This window comes from Nothobranchius furzeri, chromosome 10 (assembly GCF_043380555.1).
Source record: "Nothobranchius furzeri strain GRZ-AD chromosome 10, NfurGRZ-RIMD1, whole genome shotgun sequence".
NCBI classification, from domain to species: Eukaryota; Metazoa; Chordata; class Actinopteri; order Cyprinodontiformes; family Nothobranchiidae; genus Nothobranchius; species Nothobranchius furzeri.
In genome coordinates this window covers 68,205,158-68,232,118 of record NC_091750.1, presented here as the reverse complement: position 1 = coordinate 68,232,118, position 26,961 = coordinate 68,205,158, and the positions used below count along the sequence as shown (strand labels likewise).

Here is a 26,961-nt window from a genome sequence, read left to right as displayed (position 1 = left end):
GCACGGACGCCATATTCTGTGCGCGAGTTGTAAGAGAATAACATGAACGCGGCGCTACTTAGAACAGCAGTTTCTCCCTATTGCGACTCCCACTCCCACACAGAAGGTGGCGGAAATGCACCTAGAAGTTGGTTGCCACCTGCCAATAAACAAGAAGAAGAAGAAGAAGAAGACGCTCTTGCTACGCAGTGCGGGGAAGCGGATCAGATGTCGGCAGGAAAATACTGTCGTTATTTCAGACTGAATGCTCAATTTATGCTTATCTCAAGTGATGTCGGAAACTTAAGAACAAAGAATGGGAAGGAGTATACGCGTTGCTTCGTATGCTGAAAGCCTGGTGTCTTCCATTGAGCTCAGACTTTTGCTTTTCAGCGCTATATTTAGCAGGGACTAGCTCCGTTAAAGTCAGCTAGCAGGTCAGGCTAGCATCGCAGGGAGGCTAACTTGCTAGCGACATCGCAGCTTGTTGTGGCCCACAACACATCTTTTGGCCTCCACCCTTCGCATGCACAGAAAGTGAAAATGGTGAGTATTGATCATTTAATTAACTTAACTCATTGTTCTGAGTTGTAAACATGTCTCGTTCGTCATCCATTTTTTTAATCAGAGCTAAGTTTCAAGCGTAGCACACTGACAGCTCCTGGCTGCAGTCTGTAAAATAAGAAACAAGCTAATGTTGATTAATTTGAGTAATGACTGAGCGATTGAGCTTTATATCTATAATAAATAAAGAAATTCCTACTAGTCAAGTTAATTAAACTTACTCAAACGTGCTAACGTGTGGTAAAACGTTTATTTTAAAATCTGCTAATGTTTGGTGTGTCTGGTGTTTTTATTTCTCAGTTAGAAACTGAGGTTTTTACCTTGAGATGAGCTATATAAATAAAAAAAAACATTTTCTACTGGTTAAAAAATAGTTAAGTAAGATTTTCTTAAAGAATGCTCAAATTATGTGGTTTATAATACAAACACATAGAGCAAAATTTTCTAAAGTTTAGTATATTTGAGTAACTACATTATCCTGCCTTTTATTTAAAGAGCAAGTCACCCCCAAATCAACAGTTTTTTTCTGATAAACTATATAAATGTGTGTCTAATCGTGCTGCAGACACCTGTAGTCAATAGTTTTGCACTTTAGTGCATTTTAGTTACAATTTTAATTTTCTGCCTAAAACTGTCAGTGTTGTGCCGTTGTCTGGTAAAAACTCTGCACTGCATTTGAATTTAAACCGGCAGCTGGGAGCGCTGGAGCTGCCGGCCTTGGCAGCTGACCAAAAAACGTAGAAAAAAAACTATCACATGAAGCATTCTGAGTATTAGCTAAAGAGCAAGTCACCCCCTACCAGAGTATTAGTCAACTCCCACTTCCTGTTTGAAAAATGCAACAAATGCTGTTGCCTAGCAGACCGAGAGGGCATAGCCGCTAACAAATACACACACTCACGACTAGGGTTGTCACGATACTAAAATTTCAAACTCGATTCGATACTGGAAAAAAAAACTCTGTACTCGATTTCGATACTATTTAAATACACCAATTTATTGAACAAGTTCATTCAAAAAATAACATTCCTCAATTTATATTGCAAAAATTAAATGTTAAGAACTAAGTGTGTAAAGTGCTTAAACCTTTCAAGTATCAGCATTTTTTAAAACGTGCATACAAAAACTGGCGAAAGTTAACACTTTAAATCATGAATTGTCTCACTATATATACACTATTTACAGATTGATGTTTTGCTGCTTAAACTCTGTTTAAGGTGCATTTTTCTCATAAGATGTAATGCCACATGTTTTGTTCTGTACTTTTGAACAACTCTGTTGGTCAATAAAGGGAGAAAACTAATTTCTCCACAGTAGAACAAAGGTACATCTACCGATAATCTTAATAAAAACAGATTGGCGCACGGCAGTGACGTCATTAAAAGCGCTGGTTAGATTAGCCGCGGCTAGTCTGTTTACGCCTAGAAATCCCAGACCCGCTCCAAACGAACAGGGGAATCACGTTAATGATTCCTAACAAAACCTTTCGACATTGAGATGTTTTGGTGCAGATAATGTCTTATTTCGAGGCTGCACCATGGGTGCCCCTCCGCACCCGTTATATGGATATACACTGACGGCGATTTGCTGATGGATCTACGGTAAATACCCCGGGGAATCCAAGTAGCACCAAAGTTGTCAGCGTGAGTAAACAAACGTACTGCATGCTAGAAATTAAGTTCGGGTTGCAATAAACTGGAGTTTCCTTTAAGCACATAAGCGTGAATATACAACTACGTGTCGGACTTGGTATGCTAATTAAGTTGGGCTGTGAAGCGCCTCCCAAATTCGCTGTTTATGTTTTTGTTTATTTATTTGGCAGACAAAACTTGGATCGGAGACAACTCGTGTGGGAAATTGCAATGTAGCCATGCGGCGTCTTCTTCTTCTGTTGGTCTGGGAGGCGGAGGCTGCTTTACGGCATCTGGCTGTCGTGCGTGTCGGTGTACTTGAAGAAGGCTGTGTATAATAGTCCATAATATCGATACCACAGGGATGGAATATCTAATTTAGATACCACTTTTAGCATCGATTTATATCTAGGTATCGATTTTTTTGACAACACTACTCACGTGACATCATAATGTACCATCTGACATCGTAGTGTACCTCTTAGCCAATAGCGACGGCATATTTAAACTCAAGTGCAGTGCTGAGTTTTTGCCTGACGACGGTGCATCGCTGACAGTTTTAGGCAGAATATTTAAATTTTAACTAAGATGCACTAAAGTGCTGAATTATTGACTACATTTGTCTGCAGCACAATCAGACACTCATTTATATAGTTTATCAGCAAAAAAAAATGTTGATTTGGAGTCCTGATAACAGCTGTCCATAGTGCTTGTGCTACATACAGTGATGTTCTAAAGTTTTAAACCACCTCTGATTTCTTCCTAAGAGGCCAGACTTCCTCTGTAATCCCCTAAGTGGTCCCGTTCAGTTGTTGTTCAGGCTTCTTCAGTTTTTCTTTGGCTGCTTTTCTCCTTGTTTTTGGGCCAGTCCCTGCCCATGACAGCATGTTGTGTAATTTCTGTTTAAATTAATGAAAACTGACGAGTGAAGGGCAAAAGGAGAATCAGGCTTTTTTATTTATAAAAAAAAAACACTCAGAAAATTGTTTCTAAGAAACAGCAAAAACACGATACAGGATCTGATCATCCTTCGTTTGCTCATTTTTGTGTTGTTTTCATTTCCCTGTTGGTGCTATAATACTATTTATTAGGGCTGGGGTTAAACGATTATTTTTAAAACGATTATTCTGACGATTATTTTATCGAATAGTCGACTATTCTAATGACTATTTAGAAAATTAATCTAATGATTATTTTTCTATTGCACAATTAACAAAAACCAGAAAATCTCAAATAAATTCCTCAAAAGAATTGATAAATTCTTACTGTAAGAGAATAAACACTACAGGCCTTCCATTTTGTATAACACTGCTTTTATTGTGTTGCGGTTGGTTATGTTCTGGTGACGTGTAGAACTTGGGAGTGCAGGCTGCTGCCTGAGAGGTGGTAGAAGATGGAGTGTCTCCATGCTGCTTTGTTTTGGTCACTTATGTGCGTGAGGCGAGTGGTCTTACGGGTTAAACCAAACTCAGGTGATATTTTACACTAAACCGAAAACCCACAACACTCTAAATGTAATAAAAGGGAGATCTACACCACAAAAAAGATGAACTCTAAACCAAAACGTAACAGCTGATCCCAACGCAAGAAGCTGTTAGCGAAGATGCTAACAGTAGCTTTACCAACGTTAAGTTCAAGTTACCAAGTTTAAATAAACCAAAAACACCCGGCAGCAAACAGACCAGCACGGAGGAGAGACTGCTAGCACCAAAACAGCTCTCCTCATGTCTGAAAGAAGCTCCTTAATGAAGGGAGAAACGCTCCCGGTGATTTTCTACATCTGCGATAGACACGAAGCAGCGCATCTGACCCCGGAAGTTGTTGTCCGTTGCCGGGAGACGAAGGGGCAAAACAGGAAAATAATCTAGTAGTGGACGGACGTTGTTCCGGGTCTTCGGTATTTGGCGGAGATGTTAGTGAAGGCGAAGAAGAGGGCGAACTAGAGGAAAAACGGGCAGATTCCTCCTCTATTTACAAACTCCTGGGGATGCAACAAGTGGGCGCGGTGCGTAGACTTCCGGATCTGACGTCGACAAATTTTTAGAATCGAGCCGTCGACTTCGTCGAGGCTTCGCTACAGCCCTACTATTTATGCATGTTTTAAACCTTGATGTAAACAATCCCATCAAATTCTTCTTTAATATATTTTAAAGGCATTGTTTGGGTGTTCAAACAAGTTCTTTAAACCCGTGTTTCCTCTTTAATATGTCCACGTGACATGCCTTCTGTCTAAACATCTTGCCAAACCGGTTAATGTTTTGAAATGAGCAGCAGTTATGGCCATTCTGGTGTTGTTTTCGCTTGTATTTATGAGTGTGTCATTGTTTTGTTTGCTATAATGGCAAAATGTTGCCCTGGTGATATTAGTTCAGCCACATGTTTTATGTAAACAAGGTTATTATAGTTGATTCCTTGTGACAATGGATTTGCTTCACCTGTTTCAGCTAGAGGAAACCAACATGAAGCCCCTATATTCAATATTATTTTCTGAAAATGCCTGAGAAAAAAAATATAGAAGCATAGAAAAAAAAATTAGAGATTGTTTTCCAGCAACATATCTGCACAGGATGTTGTTTCTTATAAGAAATCCGAATTGTGAAATCTAATGAAATCATAATTGCTACAGTTAGAATTTAACAGGTGTAACTTTGTTGCTATGCATGTGCATCAGTTAGAAAATTGGTAGGAAATTACTTTACAGTGACAGAAAATCTAAACTCTAAGCTTTAAAAAGCAGGCCACTAGATTAACAATTGTCAGGCAACTACATCTTTTAATCACTAAATAGTATCAAGCCTTATATGGTATCACTAGGATGGTATTATCAGACATTTTCTAGTAGATTTGCCCTAGCACACATATGATCCAACTCTGGTCATTGCTGTTGTCAGACAGCAGGAGCTGCTGCTTCCTATGTGTGGTTTGGTTTGTCGGTGATGTTAACTCAAGGTCTTCTGAACCATGGGATAGATTTTAATGCAGCTTTCAGGACATTTTTACTGGCTGAAGATCTGACTAACAGAGTCAGCATGTGTGATAGCCACCATACAGTATGTGCCATGGCCAGAATATATATTTACGTATATATATAAGATGGGATGACACTGCCAGGCCATTAATTTTACAGATATTGAGCAAAAGGTTGATTTCATAGCAGCTATGAATGATTGACAACACATTCTGAGTCCTAACTGGTGTAAAAGTCTTGTTGGATTAATAATCTCTGGAACGAAAGCCAGCATTGTTCGTAATCGTTGGAGGAATGCTTTGCCTTTCATTTTAAATGTAAACAGAAGGTTACCAGATTATCTCAGCCCTTGCTGTAGTCTTGTTTTCTGCTGTAACAGTCGTCAATCTTCAGCTGCTCATTTTATCCCACTTGGAGTTAAAGACACCCGTCTACTCACCAGGTAAACATCCACCAAAGCAATGAGCGATGCTGCTGTCTCTATGAAATATTGCAGATTTAATGCACTTCATTATTATACCATACCATATAGGGCTCAATTAATCGAATTTTAATACCTTTTACGATCTGAGTTTTGAACGATTATAAAAACAAAACAAGCCAATTATTTGCTCCTCCCACTTGTGCTGCCCCGAGTTGCAAATGAAGCGCTCCTCCCACAGTGTTGCCAACTTGGCGACTTTTACGCTATTTCCAACAGCTTTTCAGACCCCCTTCTTGACTTTTTAAATCTTAAAAGTACCTAGCGATCACCTCACAAACATCTCTGGTAACCCTTAGCTACTTTCTGGATAACTGCCGTCGACATTTCCTGCAGGTTAGCTAAACACTCCGCCTGCGCTCCGGACTGTTCTTCAGGACTTTAGGAAAGGGAATGATGTAGTGATGTGTCAGTCGCTAAAGAAATCGCTCTCAGAGCTGGCTCCCTGTTGGAGTAACCAGAGTGAGTGACACACACACCGCACCTGCGGACTCCTGAGCCGCTAAAAACGGCTAAATGTGCGGCGCGCTAAACACACGTGCAGCTTGCCCTGATTGCTGAGACCGGGTTGGGGGGTGGGGGTGCAGCTGTGGTTGGGACAATTATTACATTAACTGATGGACTTGTAAATAAATAGTTTATAAATAAGGTAGAAATAGATAGAAATAAGTTCCTCACGCTGATAACTAATAACTAATCTCTCTGAGGACACGGTACTAGTGCACTCTCCTACAGCACCTTGACATACATGTTATGTAACATTTTGTGAACATCAATTTATTTGCATTTATTTGTTATAAAGGCCACTGTATAATTCTTGCTGTCAGTATTTGCAAGATATTGGTATTTGGGTCTGTACTGGTTAGACTTAAATGAGTTAAACCAAGGTCTATAGCCCTTGGGTCGTAGACTATGAGCTAAAAGTATATTGGTCTTTTTATACTGGGAATCTGGAGTTATTTTAGTGATCATCTTGTTTCTTATTTATTTTTGTCCTGATTGTGCCCTGAGCAATTTTATGACTGAATAAAAACAAATAAAATCAACATAAATTGAAAAATTGTCCTAAATAATCGAGATCTCAATTTCAGTCATATAATAATCGTGATTATTGTTTTTGCCATAATCGAGCAGCCCTACCGGTCAGAGATCCCTTTATGACAGACCAACCACCACAGTAAAAAAAAAAAAAAAAAGTTGTCCCTTCATGTTCTCTGGTCATTCCAGGATTATTCCACTATTCTTATTCCATTCACTAAGGTGACCAAAAGTTCCTTTTTCCGGACACGTACGCTTTCACGGTCTGCCCCTGGAATCTGCAGAGCATTTATAGATCGATGAAAATGTCAGCGTTTCATCCTATTTAGCAGATGAATGTGGTAGAATCAAAACTAACTGGTCCGATGTATGGAAAACCACAGCGTTTAACCGCTCTTATCACGTCTTCCCCAGGCTCTGCAGCTGTTTACAATATGTCAAAGTGCAGGTGCACCGTGCAGCTTAGGGATGAACTGGTAGCAGCAAATGTGTGGTGGAGGCACGTTGCTCAAAGCTCTCAGTGTAAAACATAGAGCCAAAGATCCCGTTGGCCACACAGACCCAAAAACACTATGAAAACTGAGAAAAGTGAGAGATCAATTAAATTGAAAGATAAACTATAGAGTATTTATAATTATGTTTAGAGTATTTGTAAAGTAAATTTTTTTTTAATTATTAAAATGAAACAAATATTTCAAGAATATATTTTTAGATTTTGTGTATCTTTTCGTTCAGTAGGACTTAGATAAATGTATTAAATATTACAGAGTTTTTCTGTAATGGCCTACAAACATTTCTCTGATTTATTATTAAAGAGATTTCAGTCATTTTGATACTTGACTTGTGAAAGCTGATTTGAAGTTAGTTATTTTTTCTGACCATATTTAGAAGAAAAATTTCAAATATATTAAAATCAATATGGAACTATTTGGATTTTAGTAGCTTTCATGTTATGTGATTTAATAAAATTTTAATTTGACATTTTATGTTCTCTCTCTTTGTTGTGAAAACGTTAGAAATGTTTCAGTACTTAAAATTAATGCTTTGTATCCGTCCACACGTGTAGCTGCTGGTCAGCTAATAGCCATGTCATTTCAGGACATGTTGCTTCAACTATTAACGATCTACTTTTAAATCTTTATTCTGAATTGCTTATTCCGTTTTAGGCCACAGTCTTGTTATTGAAATGAAAACAAAAAGAAAGGATGCTTATGAAGATGTACAAAATTGGCAAGATATTATTGTTGATCAATATCCTCCAGCTCTGTTCTGATGACAATATCCCATCTGTGTGTGTTGCTGTCCAACTGTCAGCAGACCAGGTCAGTTGAAATGGCAGAGAAACAAAAACGGCAGACATCAGGTCGTTTTTTAACTCATTCACTGCCAATGACGACTTCCTTCCTTCTAAAGTCGTCATTTGCATTCTTTTACTGTTTGAGCATCGGAACGAGCCCCCGCGCTGATAGAACAAACATCTCAACCCTAAAGCCGATCTTCATCCGCATACGTCACAGATCACATGATCAGGAAGCAGCACATCCATGTGTTTGGAGATCGTTTTGGGCCGTTCCTGTAAAAAAAAGTGAGGCGCGAACCGAAAAGCGTCTGCCGATCACAATTCGACAACGGATTATGAAAGAATGGATAACGCTCGAAACACGCGGCTTCTTCCTGATGTAAGAAGTGCGTCTCCTCTTTGTTTTGGTTGTTTTGGCATCGACATCATGCTAGCGCGCAACGTTCTGTGACTCTTAAAAAAAACAGTAAAAACGGTGAGAAACGCTGGCAGCGAAGGCCGTTAGTGATCAGGAAACGGCTGGCAGTGAATGAGTTAATGCTCTAGAACGTCACGTAAGTAGAAACTTGCATTTTGATAAAGACATCTATAAGAAGGAAATGAAATGCCTATGAAATTGTTTCTTAATGGTTTCATTAGGCAAAGTCCAGTCACTTGAGCACAGGCAGCCAGAGCCTGTCAGACACAGGCTGTAAAGAACACCCTTTGTTGTTGTGTTTAATTGTGCTGCGGGTTATTCTGAATATTGGAAACATTTCTATTCTAGGAGTCAGAGTGCTCAGGGTCAGGGAAAGTGGTTGAAGGGCGAGACGGAGAGCTTGAGACTTCACAAGACAGCGAGGACAGAGATTCAGCAGTCAGCAGCAGCACCAGCACAGGGACAGTGGAGGATGGCACAACAGGCCACAATGACCTTACTGCCAGCACCAGCAATGATACCGGACAGCTGGATGCATGCTTTAGTTCAGATCTTAGTGACTGCACAAAACCATACCAACCACCATCTCAGTGTATAGAAACACAAACTCTTTCGAAAAGGACATTGACTTTCCAGCAGAAATGGTTTAATGGTTTTCCATGGCTACACTACAGCACGTCATTGAGAGGAGTCTTGTGTTTTTACTGCAGCAAAGGGTTCTCACATCAGTCCTCCTTTGGACAAAGAGCTGATGTTGCTTTCATCAGCTCAGGCTTCAGAAATTGGAAAAAAGCCATTGCAAAATTCACAGTGCATCAAATTTCTCATGCCCACTGCCACTATGTCAGTGTCAGTGCATATCAGTCGAATCCTATCAGTGCTCAGTTGTCCAGCACTTGGAGTCAAGAACAGGAGGTGGCTAGGCATTGCTTTAGGAAAATTGTTAGCTCTGTGCGTCTTGTGGCAAGACAGGGACAAGCTATAAGAGGCCACACAGATGACAGTGGAAATCTGCATCAGCTCTTAAAACTCGGGGCAGAAGAAGATGATCCCGTTTTGTTAAAGTGGTTAGCAGATCGTAAAACCATGTACCCAAGCCCCAAATTGCTGAATGAAATTTTGAACATCATGGTCAATACAGTAATCCGTGGAATTACAACGGAAATCCAGGCACTTCCCATTTTGCAGTTTTCTGTCATTATTGATGGTACTCAGGATGTTACTGGTGCAGAACAGGAGAGTGTCTGTCTGCGCTATGTGGACCATGACCTTGTCCCACATGAAGAGTTTGTTGGACTGTATAGTGTTTCTGATACAACTGGCCAGGTAGGGCTGGGCGATATGGACGAAAACTTATATCTCGATATCTTTTTGCTGAATTCCGATATACGATATATATCGATATTTTTCCTCCTGTAAAATATTTACAAGTTAACCTACTTCAAGCTGTCTTGAGAAATTACATACATAAATCAGTAGATAAAATGCATAAAAATGTATTGACTCTTGTCAAACTTTAACCTTAGTGCCTATTCTCTACCAGTTTGAGCTTTAGAAACACTGGTACAGCTGTCTGTTAACACACACACAGTTGGGAGCTAGAGGTGTATCAAATGTCCCATAGGCACTTTTTATTTATATATTTATAATTAATGTACAATTATTTAAATTTCATCTAGAGGTGGCCCATATCGTATATTTATTGTCCAGAGAAATAAAATATATCATGTTAAGCTAAATTTATGATGATGTAATTGCATCTACGATCACGTGGGTCATGCACAGTGGCGTTATTAGTAATCAGGGCAAACCTGGCTGGAATCTAACCGTACTGATTCATATCAGCGATTATACTGTAATGACTCAGAGTCTCTGGTTGCTCTTTTATGGGGATTATTTTCGGGCTTCTGTCGCCGTAACCCATGCCTTACAAACTCTTAACTTTTTCAACAGAATCGCTCGTAACGGAGTATTTACTAGCATAGCTAACCAGAGCGGGAAAAAACAGAACCGGAACAACATTTCTCACCCGTTGAGCTCGCCTTCAAAATAAAACGTTAACCCTCTAGTTTACTGTTAAACTGTTACAATAAGTTTGAGGTAATTTGGCCACTCTGACTATCCGTAGATGTTTCCCGATTACACAGGGGAGGGAGGGGTTTGGTTCGTCTCCGCACGAGCAGAATGGATAAACAGAACTCCGTTGGCATTGAACGTCCCCAAATAATTAAAAACCAGGACGCTAAATGCAAAGTTTGGAGCAGCACATTCACCCAGAGGCTCTCAGATAGAGCAAACTTGTGAGAATACACGTAATAACCGCTTAGAGACGGAGCAACATGTCGCTAGCATTGCGGCTAATAGCTAGCATAGCAGTTTGACCAGTTATATCGATATAAAGATATAAAGTCATCTTATATCTTGTTTAAAAATTATACCGATATTTTAAAAATATCGATATATCGCCCAGCCCTATGGCCAGGGCATCGCAAAGGTGGCAGCTGATGTTCTGTTAAGACAATCTGCCACTGTCAGGTTTACGTGGACAGACCTATGATGGCACTGCAAACATGGCAGGAAAGTACACAGGTGCACAGGCAATACTGAGGAGGCAGCAGCCATTAGCCCTGTATGTACACTGTGGTGCACACTGTGTTAATTTGATAACACAAGCTGGCTGCTTTGCCAGCCTTCTGATCCGTGACTGCCTTTCTTGGGTGCACCATCTGGGCGTTATTTTTGGACAGTCAGGAAAGTTCAGGAGCATATTTGAAAATATTGCTATTTGTGAACATGCTCCTCTCATCACCTTGAAACCACTTTGCCCAACTGCCCAACACGGTGGACTGCTCGAAATTCTGCAATAATAGCTGTGCTAGAGCAGTATAAGAGAGTACTCGACAGTCTAGAGGAAATGCCAAAAGCTCATCGAAGACGGCCTCTACTGCCAGTGGCTTATTTCAGCACTTTACCAAAGGGAAGACTGTGTTGGGACACACTTGCCTCTGCTGTTGTTGGAGAGCTAGAATGCCTGAATGTTTCACTGCAGAAGAAAATCCAAACCGTCTCTGGTATGCTGGATGCTGTCAATCACGTGAGGACTTCTCTTAGTGGAAAGAGAGATGATGAGAGCTACCTTGCACTGTACAAGAAAGCTACAACAGTGGTTGACTCTGTAGAATCCATTGAGCCCATCCAGGTGGCAAACCGTGTCACTGGGAAAGCATTGGTTTACTACAGGGCAGAGTTCTTGAAAGTGTTGGACAGCATTGATGTTCATTTTGCAGAACGCTTTGACCAGGAAAGTCTAAATATTCTGGTAAAGGTTGAAAGTGCCCTCCTCTGTGGAGAATTAGATGACTGTTTAGATCAGTATCCTGAGCTAAACAGAGCTTCCCTTGCTGTGCAGTTGCCTCTCTTCCAGAACAAATACCCATGTACCAGTATTGGGGAGGCTGCAGGGATTCTCAGACGACTCCCAGTTGAGTTACGGGGCTTGTTTGATCAGGTCAAGGTTCTTTTCAGGATTTTGATGGTGGTGCCTGTGTCGTCGTGTGAAGCGGAAAGGAGTTTCAGTACATTGTGTCGGCTAAAAACTTGGTTATGGGCAACTATGAACCAAAACAGACTTAACAAACTAGTTGTCTGTAATGTCCACAAAGAGAGACTGGACATGCTGGACATAGTCACGATCTGCCAGGAATTTGTTGGATGTAGTGACACCAGAAGGAGTGCATTTGGTTCCTTTGTTTAGAGACGTGGTACTTTAGTGACATGGAAATGTTTCTGTTCGACAGACACTTTAGTTTTTTACAAATAGGCAGAGTCTTGCATATTATTAAGACAAACAGCTAAATGTGCACCAGGAATTTTCGTGATGAAAGACTACTGCTGGGTGGAAGAATATTCTCTTCACTGACTAAACCTATAAAATACTGGTTTCAATTTTTGTTCTAGTGACTTATTTCTCATTGTGTTCATATTACACAGAAAGAAAGGTTAGGTAACTGTTTAAAAAAATTGAAAGCTTCAGAACATTTTACACTCGCCTGCCACATGGTCAGCAATCAGCCAGACCCTTTAAGCCGGGCGTACACTGTGCGACTTTTTCACTCGCAGCATTCAGCTTCAGCTCAAACTGTACGACTTCCTCGCAGAGCAGATCTCACGAGACATGTGCTCACACTGCACGACCCAGTTCTCCCATGCAACCTGACTGCTCACACTGTACGTCTGGTAGCAACACGTCGGCCCTAAAAATGTGCTAAAAATAGCAGTTTTTACTCAACACGTCAGACTTTTTTGTCTTGCCTGTTGTCCTTCGGGAGTGCTGCAGGAGGACACACAGGGATTTATGGGGCTTGGATGAGGAAAACGAAATAAAGAAAGTGAATCTGTGTTTTGTGATCAGTTTAATTTGACATGAACACGACAAACACACTTTCTTGACAATCTTTGTGAGTAAAAAAACGTGTAGAAACAAAAACGAACAGCGTGTGTTATTAGGGAAATAGCGAGTGACCGGCGTTGATGCAGGATTGCGCGCGCATGCGCCGTGAGCGGTTCTGATACTTTTTTGGATCGTAGCTGCTCGCAGCTGCTCGCAGCGCCGCTTCAACAGTGCGATACCCTCACGAGGGACGAGCGAAATATTAAACACACCAGAAGTCCCTGCGACCTCACGACTGCTGATCGGCGGCTGGTCACGTGGTGTTAATCGCCTCTCGTAACCCCCTGTACACTACACGACCGCTCGGCGCAAAACTCGCCCCGATGTCGTGGCTTCTCGCACGAGTGGAAAATCGGCTCAAAAAAGTGAAAAAGTCGCACAGTGTACGCCCGGCTTAAGAGGTTCTGTTGCTCAAGCAGGATTGGAGTCAGCATCAAGCATAAATAACTAAAAGAGGAAGTGCTGTGGTCATAACTGATGTCAACCAATTCTAACTAGCATATTATCATTAGCATACAAGCAATCAGTGTGATATGTTAGTCAAAGTTCAAGAATAAGTTAAAATGCCACCACTAGTTAGCATGCAAATGCTTACTAGCATGGTAATGGTGGCCAGCATGTTATTAATAGCTAGGAAGTGAGCAGTATGAGAAGGTAAGCGAATCAGCAATGAACTAAAATTATAGCATGATGATGCTAGCTAAATCCTAGCGTATTTAGTATCCAACAAATGAAAAACATACCATACTAAGAGTGTTTGTATTTTGTGAAATATATTCCATTTGGCTCACAATTGATAGATTTACATTTTGGCTCTATAAATGAAAAAGTTTGGATAACCCTGGTTAAAGGGGTTGTTTTATTAAATATTTGTTGTTAAGTTATAAGTCAAACAAGAAGGGTTGTCACGGTGTGAAAATTTAACCTCACGGTTATTGTGACCAAAATTATCACAGTTTTTGGTATTATCGCGGCATTTTTTTTAAACGTGTAACATTTTCAGACAACTACATAAACCCTGTATATCAGGAAATATTGTCCTCAGTTTGTGTCTAAATTTTGCCTAAAATGTGTTATTTTGTAATTATGTTGTTTATTTGTTTACATTTTTCCCCTTTAGTCTTTAAAATACCAATATTTGCCCATGACTTCTTATTTTTTGTCTGTTTGATGTCATCATTTTAAAAATATTAGACCAGATGATACTCAGTACTCAAGTAGCCTTCTAATCAGGTACTTTTTTACCCTTACTTGAGTAATAAACCCTATATCAGGAAAATATTGTCCTCGGTTTGTGTCCTTCCAGTGAGCTTTGCAGATGTGGGAAAATGTCATCAGGCAGTAATCATTGTTAAATTCATAATAATTCTCGGAGAGAGACCAACTCTTATCTGCCCCTGGGAGCCCCGTTATGCATAGCGTCATTTCAACATGGGGGTGTCCGCGACACGGTTTATATGCAGGTAGTGGCGCTGCGGCTGCTTTATATGGCGACTCGTTGCATTCTCCCTCAACTCAAATCCTCGGATCACGCATTTTAGCTAAAATGCTAACGTTAGCTTGCCTTGCATTGACTGTAGAGTTGTGGGTGATGGTCACGCAGATGTGTCATGAGATTTGAAGCGTTGCTGCTTTTCACAGACACTTTTTCTGCACGTGCTGCAAACAGGATAGCCGTCTTCTATCAACTGTCCCTCGGCATTCTTCAAATATCCAAAAGATGCCCGTACTTCCCACTTTGTCTTCTTTGAGGGATAATAAATGTCCTGAGCGCTGCCGTCTCCTCCTTTAGCCATTATTTCAGCTTTAGCTTCAAGAAAGTTTTGGTTGTAAACAACAAAGTGCGCATGTGCCGCCGGCAACTTCAGCAGATGATACGGTGGCTGGTAAGGGTCACCGCACCTACATTGCAGCCACGGTAATCCACCGAGATAATATATGTTTTAAAAACAAGACGGTTATTATTATTGTCAACTTTTTTACCGGGGTTTTACTGCTACACCGGTTGCCGTGACAACCCTACAAACCATCAAGGGCTGTTCATTTTTAAATAACTGTTAATATACTTGTAAGTAGGCCTAGTCTATGCTGCATTTTTACTTGTTGACACAACACTGTAATAAAAATGTTCGCATTTTTGAAGTAGTTTGATGTTGTTAGCCTTGAAAATGTTTCCGTAATAATATTGGAATTTCTTAATGCTTACATATTTGTAAATCTACTTTGATCGTAGTGGAAATTAAGACGTTTTGTTGAATGTGGTCATAAAGACATCAATTCATAACATTATTTAACATGCTGACGGCAAACTGTGCAAAACAAGTTGCAAAGAAGCAGGAGAGAGCATTTGTTTTCATGTCCCCCCAAAAATTACTCTGAAATTTTACTGTTTATTGTCCCCCCCAAAATTGAAATGAGATTTCTGCCCCTGCCTGCAGGCTCCTGAGCCACTAAAAACGGCTAAATGTGCATGTGCGGCATGCTAAACACACGTGCAGCTTGCTCCTGATTGCTGTGAGACCGGGTTGGGGGGTGCAGCTGTGGTTTGGGCAATTATTACATTAACTGATGGACCTGTAAATTAGTAGTTTATAAATAAGGTAGAAATAGATAGAAATAAGTTCCTCACGCTGATAAATAATAACTAATCTTTCTGAGGACGCAGTGCTAGTGCCCTCTCCTACAGTACCTTTACATACATGTTATGTAACATTTTATGAACATCAGTTTATTAGCATTTATTTGTTATAAATGCCACTGTATGATTCTTGCTGTCAGTATTTGCAAGATATTGGTATTTGGGTCTGTACTGGTTAGACTTGAATGAGTTAAACCAAGGTCTATAGCCCTTGGGTCGTAGACTATGAGCTACAAGTATATTGGTCTTTTTATACTGGGAATCTGGAGTTATTTTAGTGATCATCTTGTTTCTTATTTATTTTTGTCCTGATTGTGCCCTGAGCAATTTTATGACTGAATGAAAACAAATAAAATCAACATTAATTGAAAAATCGCCCTAAATAATCGAGATCTCAATTTCAGTCATAAAAATCGTGATTATTGTTTTTGCCATAATCGAGCAGCCCCATACCATACCACACCACATCACACCACATCATACCATACCATACCACACCACATCACACCACATCATACCATACCATACCATACCACAGGAAAACATTATCTTATAAAACATCTTTCCTCTTGTTAAGTTAGTCAGTTGTACAGATTTATTTCAAACCAGACAGATGCAAATAACACCCCATAAAATACTGAAAACTGCCTTTGTGGTGGTTCTTAACGAGGCTTGCATGATCACGAGAACACACCAGTGGTAAGCTCTCAGGAACAGATGAATAAAGTCATGCTGTGGAGCAGCTGGTGGCTTCAACACCATCTTGTGAACAGATCACTGCAGCTGTGGCGGCTGCATATAAATGTAAGTCTGCTTTTTTGTTTTGTAGCTGTGATGTTACGACAACATCTTCCCATCTACATTAGATTACTCCGTCCCTTTGTGATTTACACAAAGATATAAATAATATCAGCTCAGTAAGGCTAGCAGTAAAACGATCATGCATTATGTGATGCTGTCTGGAACTAGAAGAGTCAATAACAGAGGACAAACTCATCTTTTATTCGGATGTCGGCTACAGCCATATAAAGGTTGAAGTATTCTCTCGCTCTGACACTCAAGTAGATCTGGTCAGATTACTTTCTTTTGTTTAATTTGGTTCTAGAACACTTAGTTTCATTTAAAGGAAGGGTCTGTGTTCTTGGAAGAAGCTGTTGAAACAAGCTTCATTAGAAAAAAACACTTCATAAACACCAGTCGTGGGGTGGATGTTGTCTTTCAAACTATCTCCGCATGAATTTGGATAGTGCTAGGTCCAATCACAGCAACAAACCACGTGCCTTATGGAAATCAGTCAGCAGGGCAGTCCACCATGCTCCATCCAAGAAGAAGCAAATACTTTTTTTTTTTAAATAAATGACCTAAGTACCTCTATCTGCTCTTGTCTCAAAGAAGTCCAAATGGCCCAAATTTGATGCCAAAGCCATTTTATACAAGTGCTGTTCCTGAGTCGACGCCATATACGTAGTTTTTCTCTGTTGCAGCTGTAGTGTTAAGTCCGCCTAACAAAGGTAGATCACTGGCTGGACACAAAACTGCTCAGGCCAACAATATCTACAACGTAGGGCTGGGTAGTAAATCGTAAATTTATCGTTATCAAAATTTCCAACTTTTAACCAACATCAATTTTCCCATGTCAATAAATTCAGTAGTAACAGTGAAACAAACAGAAAGATGTGTGTGGGTCGGCGACATTTAAGAAGTTGTACCACATGTGACTCGATGTAATACACGTGACAGCCCCATGTAGTGGACAACTTTTGTTTCTGCGCTTACCTGTAGTTATCGTCCATTTATCGTTATCGAGGTGAACTCCTCAATATACGGTGATACAGATTTTAGCCTATATCGCCCAGCCCTGCTACAAAGGAAGCTGCAATGGATCGAGGCTAGACCAACCTGCGGAGCAAAGGCTGTTGCTAAAGCTACGGTTGGTCAAGATCCAGTGTGGAGGACTGGTTTTGTTAAACAGGAAACCACCTCCACTACTTCCTTTCAGGCTATGTAATCTAATAACTTAGCATGCTAGCTATTATAGCTAGCTCATTTCTGGCTTTACTTCCTGTTTAGCTGCTCCAAGCGATTTGTGCACACAGAGGGGTATGTGCAGAGGGGGGAGGGATGGTCAGAGGGTCATTAGATGGATGGATCAGAATCCAGTCATTAAGAACGGGAGGTTCACAATGACTGGATGAGGTTTTTCAGGTGTGATTAAATGTATTCCCTTTTTGAAAAACATGTCTTACTCCACTTTAAGTACTATTGCACCTCGATTAAATAATGTAGGGGAGAGATAACGATACACGTGTGAGGGTCTGGATCCTTTAGTCACATTTGAGTTCAGAGTTGTACTCAAGAGTTTTTCTCCTGATTTGAGTAAAGAATCATTATTAACACCTTCATGTTTGTGTGGTTTGTGTTTTTGTGCAGGTGTACCTGTTAAATCCTATAGAGAACCTAAGAGGTTACATCAACAACCGTCCACCTCTGGTCATTTTTATGATCAGCGTCAGTGCAGTGGCCATTGCCTTCCTCACCATCGGATATTTCTTTAAGATTAAGGAGATCAAGTCTCCGGCGTTGACAGAAGTAAGCTAACTCTACACACACACACATCTCTCAAACATCAAAACGTTACTTTCGTTGCTTGCTGTTCCTCAGGACTGGAACACCTTTCTGCTACGCTACAACGAGCTGGACTTTTGTGTGTCGGAGAACGAGACGATAAAACACGGTCTGAATGAGTCCACCACTCCAGAGAGCACAGTGGTGACCAGTGGTCAGGCTCGCTCCAGTACCCAGCCTCCTCTCCTGCTGGAGGACTCGGGTCCCATTAACATCTCAGTGTCCATCACCCTCACGTTGGACCCTCAGCGCCCGTTTGGAGGGTACTCGCGCAATATCACACACCTGTACGCCACAGTGCTGGGGCAGCAAGTCGGCCTATCGGGTAATGTCTCTTGTGTCAGTGTTGGTTTACTTACAAAAGAAACTGGGTTTGGCTAACGTGTGTGTGTGTGTGCGTGTGCGCGTGCGCTTGCGTGCGTGCGTCACTTGGTTGCATCCAGCTGGAGACACTAAATTTAAAGCAAATGTTTTTATTGCTGATAAAAACAATAACGGGCTCATATTTAACTTTATAAAACCCAGGTTTGTACAGGCTGAGCGGTTTGTGTACAAGCATAATCTTTCAACAGAGCTGCAATAATACACTTTTTCCTGCATTAATAATTTAATACCCACAGCACATCTTCTGCATGGATGTAAATGGTTTTACTGGGAAAGGTCAGCTTGAACTCCAATCTATTCAAATGTCATACAAACGGCCTTCATTCATTCAGATCGTTCATTCAGATTTCAACCCTGCATGTAATCCCTGCCAGGCTCTATACCCAAGAAATACACCCGCTGTATTCTAATCCAGCAAGTAGCCTTTCAAGAGACACAAGATATGAAAGGAAAAGCTAATATTAAAATGATTTGTGGGTTTTTTACCTATCTTCTAGTAAATGTTCCGTTTGTATCAGAAATGTTAGCAAAGGCCCTAAATTCCAGAGGTTTTGGTGAAAAGTCAAGTTCAACAGGCGCCATCCTGATCCATTAAAATACTGATTCCTGGTCATTTTAGGATTTATTTGTTATCTGATGCAATCTGAAACAACAGTTACCTCTTTTTGTGTTTAAACGGCAGTAAAGCCCCCCCCCCCCCGCCGGACCAGTTTCACAACTTACCAGGACCCAGGCTGCATACGTGACCAAGCACCTAGTTGTGTTTAAAGTTACAGTGTGTATTATCTCTGGCGATAGGGGACAGTACATACCTAAATCATTGCAAGCAAACATTATTTTTGTGTTCAAATGTGAAGGAGCGGCCTCATCACACACATTCACAGATCAGACAGGATTGTTATTGTAGCATGTCTTCATTGACTGCTCCAGCGACAGTGCATGGTGAGTTCAGGGGTGCACACCTGGACATCTGCGATGCCTTTATTGTATCATCATTCACACGAATATACGTCATAGGAGTAATTGAAGCATTTGTTTTCCTGTAATATGATTGGTGTGATGAGTGGGAAGTGCTGCGGGGTGGGGAAAAAGCCACAAAGCTTGGGTGCCAGAGTGATTGGGGTTGATGGGAAAAAGCTGTTTTTTTTTTTTTGGATGGATGTAGAGAGACGTCTCTGTTACCGGAATACTGTAAATAAACTTTACTGCACTGCACCCTCCGATGAGCCAGCATTTTTATTGGAACGGACGGCCTCGTGACGTCAAATAAGATCTTACCAACGGATGGCCATTGGGGTCAAAAATCCATGGGAGCGCAACCTCCAGCTAAATAACAAGAACATCAGATTCCCTTTCATCACTGGCTACGAGTGAAGAGTTAACTGTGTAAAACAATAATGTTAATTATTGGTGAGTTTTGTAAGCATTTGTTACAAATCAGTAAATGTGTTTTGTCCTTAGGGGCTTCCATAGAAGTAAACATGGCATTCAATATGGCGTCGCCCAGAGACAGACCCGCTCCCATGTATTTTTGAACATTTTTATGGTTATATGTTGTGAAACTGCCAATATTTTTCAACAACTGGGCATCTTTTAATTCATCAACAACAACATTTTAATGGATATTTCCAGAGATTAATGGTATAAACTACACATTGTCACTTTAAACACAACTTTGGTCAAATGCGCTTTGAGTACATGTTTTTATTTGGGTAAATGTTACAAAAGGAGAAAATGTTCTCCACGTGATGGTTGTAATCCGTGTGTTTGTGTGCGTAGGTCGGGAAGCCCATGAAGAAATAAACATCACGTTCACTCTGCCCGTGTCCTGGAACTCGGACGACTGCGTCCTGCACGGCCACTGCGAGCAGGTGGTGTTCAGCACTTGCATGACCATCACAGCAACCAGCAATATCTTCCCAGTCACAGTGTGAGTTGGACCGCTTCCCCGGGTCCGTTCTGACCACACGCTGGCTTCTTGATCACTAGCAGAAGAGCCGCCATCTCTCAGAAGGCTGTTTCGTCCTTTAGTGCCAGAGTAAAGGTTGACCTTTTAGGAGTGAAATCCTTTTCTTCAGACTTTGTATCTGGACTCCATTTTAATCTCATCATTTTATTTGTTTTAACAGAAAAACTCATTGCATTACATTATGGTAACAGCAACCGGTTCAGTATTTAATCTAAGGAGGTGGTAAAGTCCTTTCTTGGAAACCAACTGAACTTGTTCTGGTGTGACTTCAAGGTGTCTCAAAGACATAAAAGGGATGGCCAATAAAAAGATCTTTCGAAGATCCCGCCAGCATGACTTAAATCGTATTTGTGCATTTGGATTTGCAGGCAGCCGCCTCACTGCGTTCCAGAGACGTACACCAATGCCACATCTTGGTTCAAGCTGTTCACGATGGTGCGGGACTCTGAAACCAAGTACAGCCAGGACTACAACCCCTTCTGGTGTTACAAGGGAGCAATCGGGAAGGTGTACCATACACTGAACCCAAAACTGACGGTCATTGTTCCAGATGTGAGTCTCAATCTTCATATTTCCTAATCTAAAGAGTCATTACATCAGCTGGAAGCCGTTTCTGCACAGCCGTGGCTTTATGCATCTCTTAACAAATTAATAAAACCAATACGATTACAGGCAAAGCATTCGGTAAACCTTTAGAAGTTGAGCAAATGCAGTGTGTCTGAAAGCTTTGGAGATGCATCAGGAAATGTGTTTGAACCTGGAAAAGCTGCTAAAGTCCCATCTCAGCTCTTTCTGGAGATCGTGTTCACCAAAACCCGCCTCTTGTTAAAACCATAAAGTAAAACCAGTTCTTAATGGATGTTTTTCTTTTTCCAGGACGACCGATCCCTCATCAACCTTCACCTGATGCACACTAGCTACTTCCTGTTTGTCATGGTCATCACTATGTTCTGCTATGCAGTCATAAAAGGGCGGCCTGGCAAAGTGCGCCAAACCAACCCCGACTTTTGTCCTGAGAAGGTACAACAGACACCAGCAGTGCTTTATGACATCAACAGGTAGTTTCAGTCAAACTTCAGTTGACCAGTGATCGGTCCACGACACAATCCAATCATCCTTTCTCCTGATTCTCCAACTTTCTTCACTGTTTATATCTGATGATTTCCTTCTGAAAGAACAAAAGCTCAAATGTTGGCAAATATTAACATAATCACTTACATTCTGGTTGATTAGTTTATTTACAATAAAGGATCGATGGATGGTAGAAAGGCTCCAGCTCGAAACATTTCAGATATTTATTATAATTTGAAAATTAAGATTTTCGAAGCAGAAACTTCCCTAAAAAGAGACGTCATATTAAAGGAAATGTTTTACGGAAAAACAAAATAATACATATTTATTGCTTCTTTATAATGTTGCGTTCACAGACTCCCACAGGAAGTCAGATTTTTGAGTTTTTGATTGACGATATTTGCTGAATTTCTAGTTTAGTGTCTTATTATGTAGAAAATAAATTGTTTAAAGAGCAAGTCATCCCCAAATCAGCCTTTTTTCTGATAAAATATATAAATGCGTGTCTAATCGTGCTCCAGACACGTGTAGTCAACAGTTTTGCACTTTAGTGCATTTTAGTTAAAATTTTAATTTTCTGCCTAAAACTGTCAGTGTTGTGCCGTTGTCAGGTAAAAACTCTGCACTGCATTTGAATTTAAATCTGCCATCGCTATTGGCTAAGAGGTACCCTAGAACAGTAGCTGGTACCATATGATGTCACAATGTCGTTGTGAGCCTGTGTTTGTGTGTATTTGTTAGCGGCTCCGCCCTCTCGGTCTGCTAGGCAACAGCATTTGTTGACTTGCTCTTTAATAGTTGTTGTTTGAGCTTTTTCTTTACAAATCTGTTCTAATCACCTGTAGGCCTGCTGCGGTTGCTAAGCGACGGGAGTCTGTTTGGTGTTCTGGCCTCAACTTTCTGATCTATCGCTCTATTTCTATGCCTGAGTCTTAAATTAGGAGTTTTCTTTGTTTCCGCTCTTAAAGTCTGAAAATGTTTATGATGTTTCTCAAACATTGTTCTCGTTTTCATATGACTCAGCAGATTGTTGATTACATTCAAATTATTTAGCAGTTTATTGAGTTGCTGGAGGGTTCAGTTAGCTTTAATGATCAAGCACTGATCTGAATGAACATTAATTTGGTTCCTATATTATATATTTATATATATATATATATATATATATATATATATATATATATATATATATATATATACAGTGGGGCAAAAAAGTATTTAGTCAGCCACCGATTGTGCAAATTCTCCCACTTAAAATGATGACAGAGGTCAGTAATTTTCATCATAGGTACACTTCAACTGTGAGAGACAGAATGTGAAAAAAAATCCATGAATTCACATGGCAGGATTTTTAAAGAATTTATGTGTAAACCAGGGTGGAAAATAAGTATTTGGTCACTTCAGACAAGGAAAATCTCTTGCTCTCACAGACCTGTAACGTCTTCTTTAAGAAGCTTTTCTGTCCTCCACTCGTTACCTGTATTAATGGCACCTGTTTGAACTCATTATCTGTATAAAAGACACCTGTCCACAGCCTCAAACAGTCAGACTCCAAACTCCACCATGGCCAAGACCAAAGAGCTTTCGAAGGACACCAGGAAAAGAATTGTAGACCTGCACCAGACTGGGAAGAGTGAATCTACAATAGGCAAGCAGCTTGGTGTGAAAAAATCAACTGTGGGAGCAATTATCACAAAATGGAAGACATACAAGACCACTGATAATCTCCCTCAATCTGGGGCTCCACGCAAGATCTCATCCCGTGGGGTCAAAATGATCATGAGAACGGTGAGCAAGAATCCCAGAACCACACGGGGGGACCTGGTGAATGACCTGCAGAGAGCTGGGACCACAGTAACAAAGGTCACCATCAGTAACACACGACAACGGCAGGGAATCAAATCCTGCAGTGCCAGACGTGTTCCGCTGCTGAAACCAGTGCATGTCCAGGCCCGTCTGAAGTTTGCCAGAGAGCACATGGATGATACAGCAGAGGATTGGGAGAATGTCATGTGGTCAGATGAAACCAAAGTAGAACTTTTTGGTATAAACTCAACTCGTCGTGTTTGGAGGAAGAAGAATACTGAGTTGCATCCCAAGAACATCATACCTACTGTGAAGCATGGGGGTGGGAACATCATGCTTTGGGGCTGTTTTTCTGCTAAGGGGACAGGATGACTGATCCGTGTTGAGGACAGAATGAATGGGGCCATGTATCGTGAGATTCTGAGCCAAAACCTCCTTCTGTCAGTGAGAGCTTTGAAGATGAAACGTGGCTGGGTCTTCCAACACGACAATGATCCCAAACACACCGCCCGGGCAACAAAGGAGTGGCTCCGTAAGAAGCATTTGAAAGTCCTGGAGTGGCCTAGCCAGTCTGCAGACCTCAACCCCATAGAAAATCTGTGGAGGGAGTTGAAAGCCCGTGTTGCTCGGCGACAGCCCCAAAACATCACTGCTCTCGAGAAGATCTGCATGGAGGAATGGGCCAAAATACCAGCTACTGTGTGTGCATACCTGGTAAAGACCTATAGTAATCGTTTGACCTCTGTTATTGCCAACAAAGGTTATGTTACAAAGTATTGAGTTGAATTTTTGTTATTGACCAAATACTTATTTTCCACCCTGATTCACAAATAAATTCTTTAAAAATCCTGCCATGTGAATTCATGGATTTTTTTTCACAATCTGTCTCTCAGAGTTGAAGTGTACCTATGATAAAAATTACTGACCTCTGTCATCATTTTAAGTGGGAGAACTTGCACAATCGGTGGCTGACTAAATACTTTTTTGCCACACTGTATATATATATATTGCTGAGATTGATTTTATTGTTTTTCATAGTAAACAGTGGCTCCTTTCAGCTTTTAACCCACAAAATAACAGCGAATATCTGTGGCCCCAATTTTCACACAAAGGTAAAAAAAATAAAAATAAGAAACATAAAAGCACTCAATATCTCAGTTTGAACTATTAACAATTAAAAAGCTAAATTAAAAAATATCTAAGTATAAACACAAACAGCTTCAACCTTAAACCAACTAATTAAATCTATTTATATATATATATTGTTTGTGGCTTTTGCATCAACTATTGTGAATCTAGGAGGGGTCATGACCTCAACTTTGAGAACCTCTGGAGGCAGTTAAAAAATTTCCTCAATAAGTTTTGATAAATATTTTTATCAAATACTTGGCTGCAAACCGCTCCAGCGAAAGCTGGCTTCATCAGAACGTGATCTTCAGCTTTTGCTGGAGCGGTTCGCAGCCGAGTGTGAAGCAGCTGGGATGAGAATCAGCTCCTCTAAATCTGAGACCATGGTCTTGAGTTGGAAAAGGATTCCTGTCCCTTCTCCTGGTCAGGGATGAGGTCTTGCATAAAGGTCAAACTGGTTACAGAAGATGAGGTGGTACGCTTGTCCCAAACGAAGCAGAAGATGGTTGTTATCACCACTCTCCTACTGGAACTAAAACCTCTATCTCACAGATGAATGCTAATAATAGTTTTCACCTAAAGTAATCATTTCTCAGCTTTTATTGACTTATGTGTACAAGAATGTCTCATTTTGTTGTGTTGTTTTGCCATTAAAGACCAAAACTCACCCGTTGTGTTGCAGGTGGCGTTGTCAGAGGGTTAAGAAGACATCAGAGAGCTCCGCCAGAGGTTACCTGTAACAAGGACTCAGAGAAGCAGAGGAAATGAAAACTCCACATCCCAGTTGCCTAGTAAACCCTGGATATACAATAAGGGACACAAAAGTTCTGTGAATGCATTACTCTCGCAATGTTGGGGTTTCTCCAACCAAAGATTTACAAGTGCCTGTTTCTGTGGTGTAAATATACAGTCAGGTCCATAAATATTGGGACATCGACACAGTGCTAACATTTTTGGCTCTATACACCACCACAATGGATGTCAAATGAAACGAACAAGATGTTCTTTAACTGCAGACTGTCAGCTATTATTTGAGGTATTTACATCCAGATCAGGTGAACGGTGTAGGAATTACAACAGTTAGCATATGTGCCTCCCACTTGTTAAGGGACCAAAAGTAATGGGACAGAATAAGAACCATAAATCAAATGTATACATTTCAATACTTGGCTGCAAATCCTTTGCAGTCCATTACAGCCTGAAGTCTGGAACACATGGACATCACCAGGCGTTGGGTTTCATCCCTGGTGATGCTCTGCCAGGCCTCTACTGCAACAGTCTTCAGTTCCTGCTTGTTCCTGGGGCATTTTCCCTTCAGTTTTGTCTTCAGCAAGTGAAATGCATGCTCAATCAGATTCAGGTCAGGTGACTGACTTGGCCATTGCAAAACAGTCCACTTCTTTCCCTTCAGAAACTCTTTGGTTGCTTTTGCAGTATGCTTTGGGTCATTGTCCATCTGCACCGTGAAGCGCCGTCCAATGAGTTCTGAGGCATTTGGCTGAATATGAGCAGATAATATTGCCCGAAACACTTCAGAATTCATCGTGCTGCTTTTGTCAGCAGTCACATCATCAATAAATACAAGAGAACCAGTTCCACTGGCAGCCATACATGCTCATGCCATGACACTTCCACCACCGTGCTTCACTGATGAGGTGGTATGCTTAGGATCATGAGCAGTTCCTTTCCGTCTCCATACTCTTCTCTTCCCATCACTCTGGTACAAGTTGATCTTGGTCTTATCGGTCCGTAGGATGTTGTTCCAGAACTGTGAAGGCTTTTTTAGATGTTGTTTGGCAAACTTTAGTCTGGCCTTCCTGTTTTTGGGGCTCCCAATGGTTTTCATCTTGTGGTGAACCCTCTGTATTCACACTGGTGGAGTCTTCTCTTGATTGTTGACTTTGACACAGATACACCTACCACCTGGAGAGTGTTCTTACCCCAAAATTCCACCATCTCCGCCCCCGCTTTCCGCCGCTGCTCACTTCCGAACTCAAATTATACTGGTACCCGCTTTACAACGGCTCCGCTCCGGTGCGGAGACCTGAGGTGCGCAAACAGGCATGCGCGGGATTTTCGAGATCTTGCGATACAGTCCGAGCAATTAACGCAGAAGGTAGATCCAAACACCCGTTGTGTGGGAGAAGCATCGAAATGAACTGTTTAATCTGCCCATCATTTGTGTTGAGAGATCAGCAGTGTCTGAATCAACAAAGGGCGACTACCTTGATAGTGGAAACTGTATTTATGGCTTATTTTTGTGCATTTAAAGTTCAACCACCATTGATAGTTGTTAAAAGTTGTTAAACCTGTGCATATGAAACAAAATACGCTTTTTGTTTATAGATTTATTGTGAAATAACGGAAGTTGTGCTTGCTCCTTTTCCTGTTGGGCGGTTGTGATTTCTGTCCATTGACTGCGGAGGTGCTTCGGCGTCCGGCTAAAATAGAATCATAGAATCGATCCTATTTTTGCCGGAGGGCGGCGCACTGCGCCGCACGGCTGCAGTA

The 26,961-nt window shown here is 40.9% G+C and overlaps 1 protein-coding gene across 2 annotated transcripts; it reads left to right on the top strand.

Moving 5' to 3' along the window:
• Positions 1–292: 292 nt before the first annotated feature.
• tmem248 (transmembrane protein 248) lies at positions 293–25,399 on the top strand. Of its 2 annotated transcripts, none has more exons than XM_015961915.3 (7): positions 293–525; positions 17,898–18,056; positions 18,129–18,417; positions 20,256–20,406; positions 20,814–20,997; positions 21,322–21,503; positions 25,133–25,399. In XM_015961915.3, the coding sequence occupies exons 1-7, from the start codon at positions 523–525 to the stop codon at positions 25,188–25,190; spliced, it is 1,026 nt and encodes a 341-aa protein (XP_015817401.1). In that variant the 5' UTR covers positions 293–522; the 3' UTR covers positions 25,191–25,399. The 2 variants fall into 2 exon arrangements, with proteins under 2 accessions (XP_015817401.1, XP_015817402.1); XM_015961916.3 differs by having other exon boundaries at positions 21,322–21,465; positions 25,133–25,382.
• The last annotated feature ends 1,562 nt before the right edge of the window (positions 25,400–26,961 follow it).

Excerpts from the sequence above, each read along its gene's own strand:
- tmem248 (XM_015961915.3), top strand. Across the intron at positions 20,407-20,813 it reads AATATCTTCCCAGTCACAGT|GCAGCCGCCTCACTGCGTTC; the intron begins GTGAGTTGGACC and ends TTGGATTTGCAG. Across the intron at positions 21,504-25,132 it reads GTGCTTTATGACATCAACAG|GTGGCGTTGTCAGAGGGTTA; the intron begins GTAGTTTCAGTC and ends GTTGTGTTGCAG.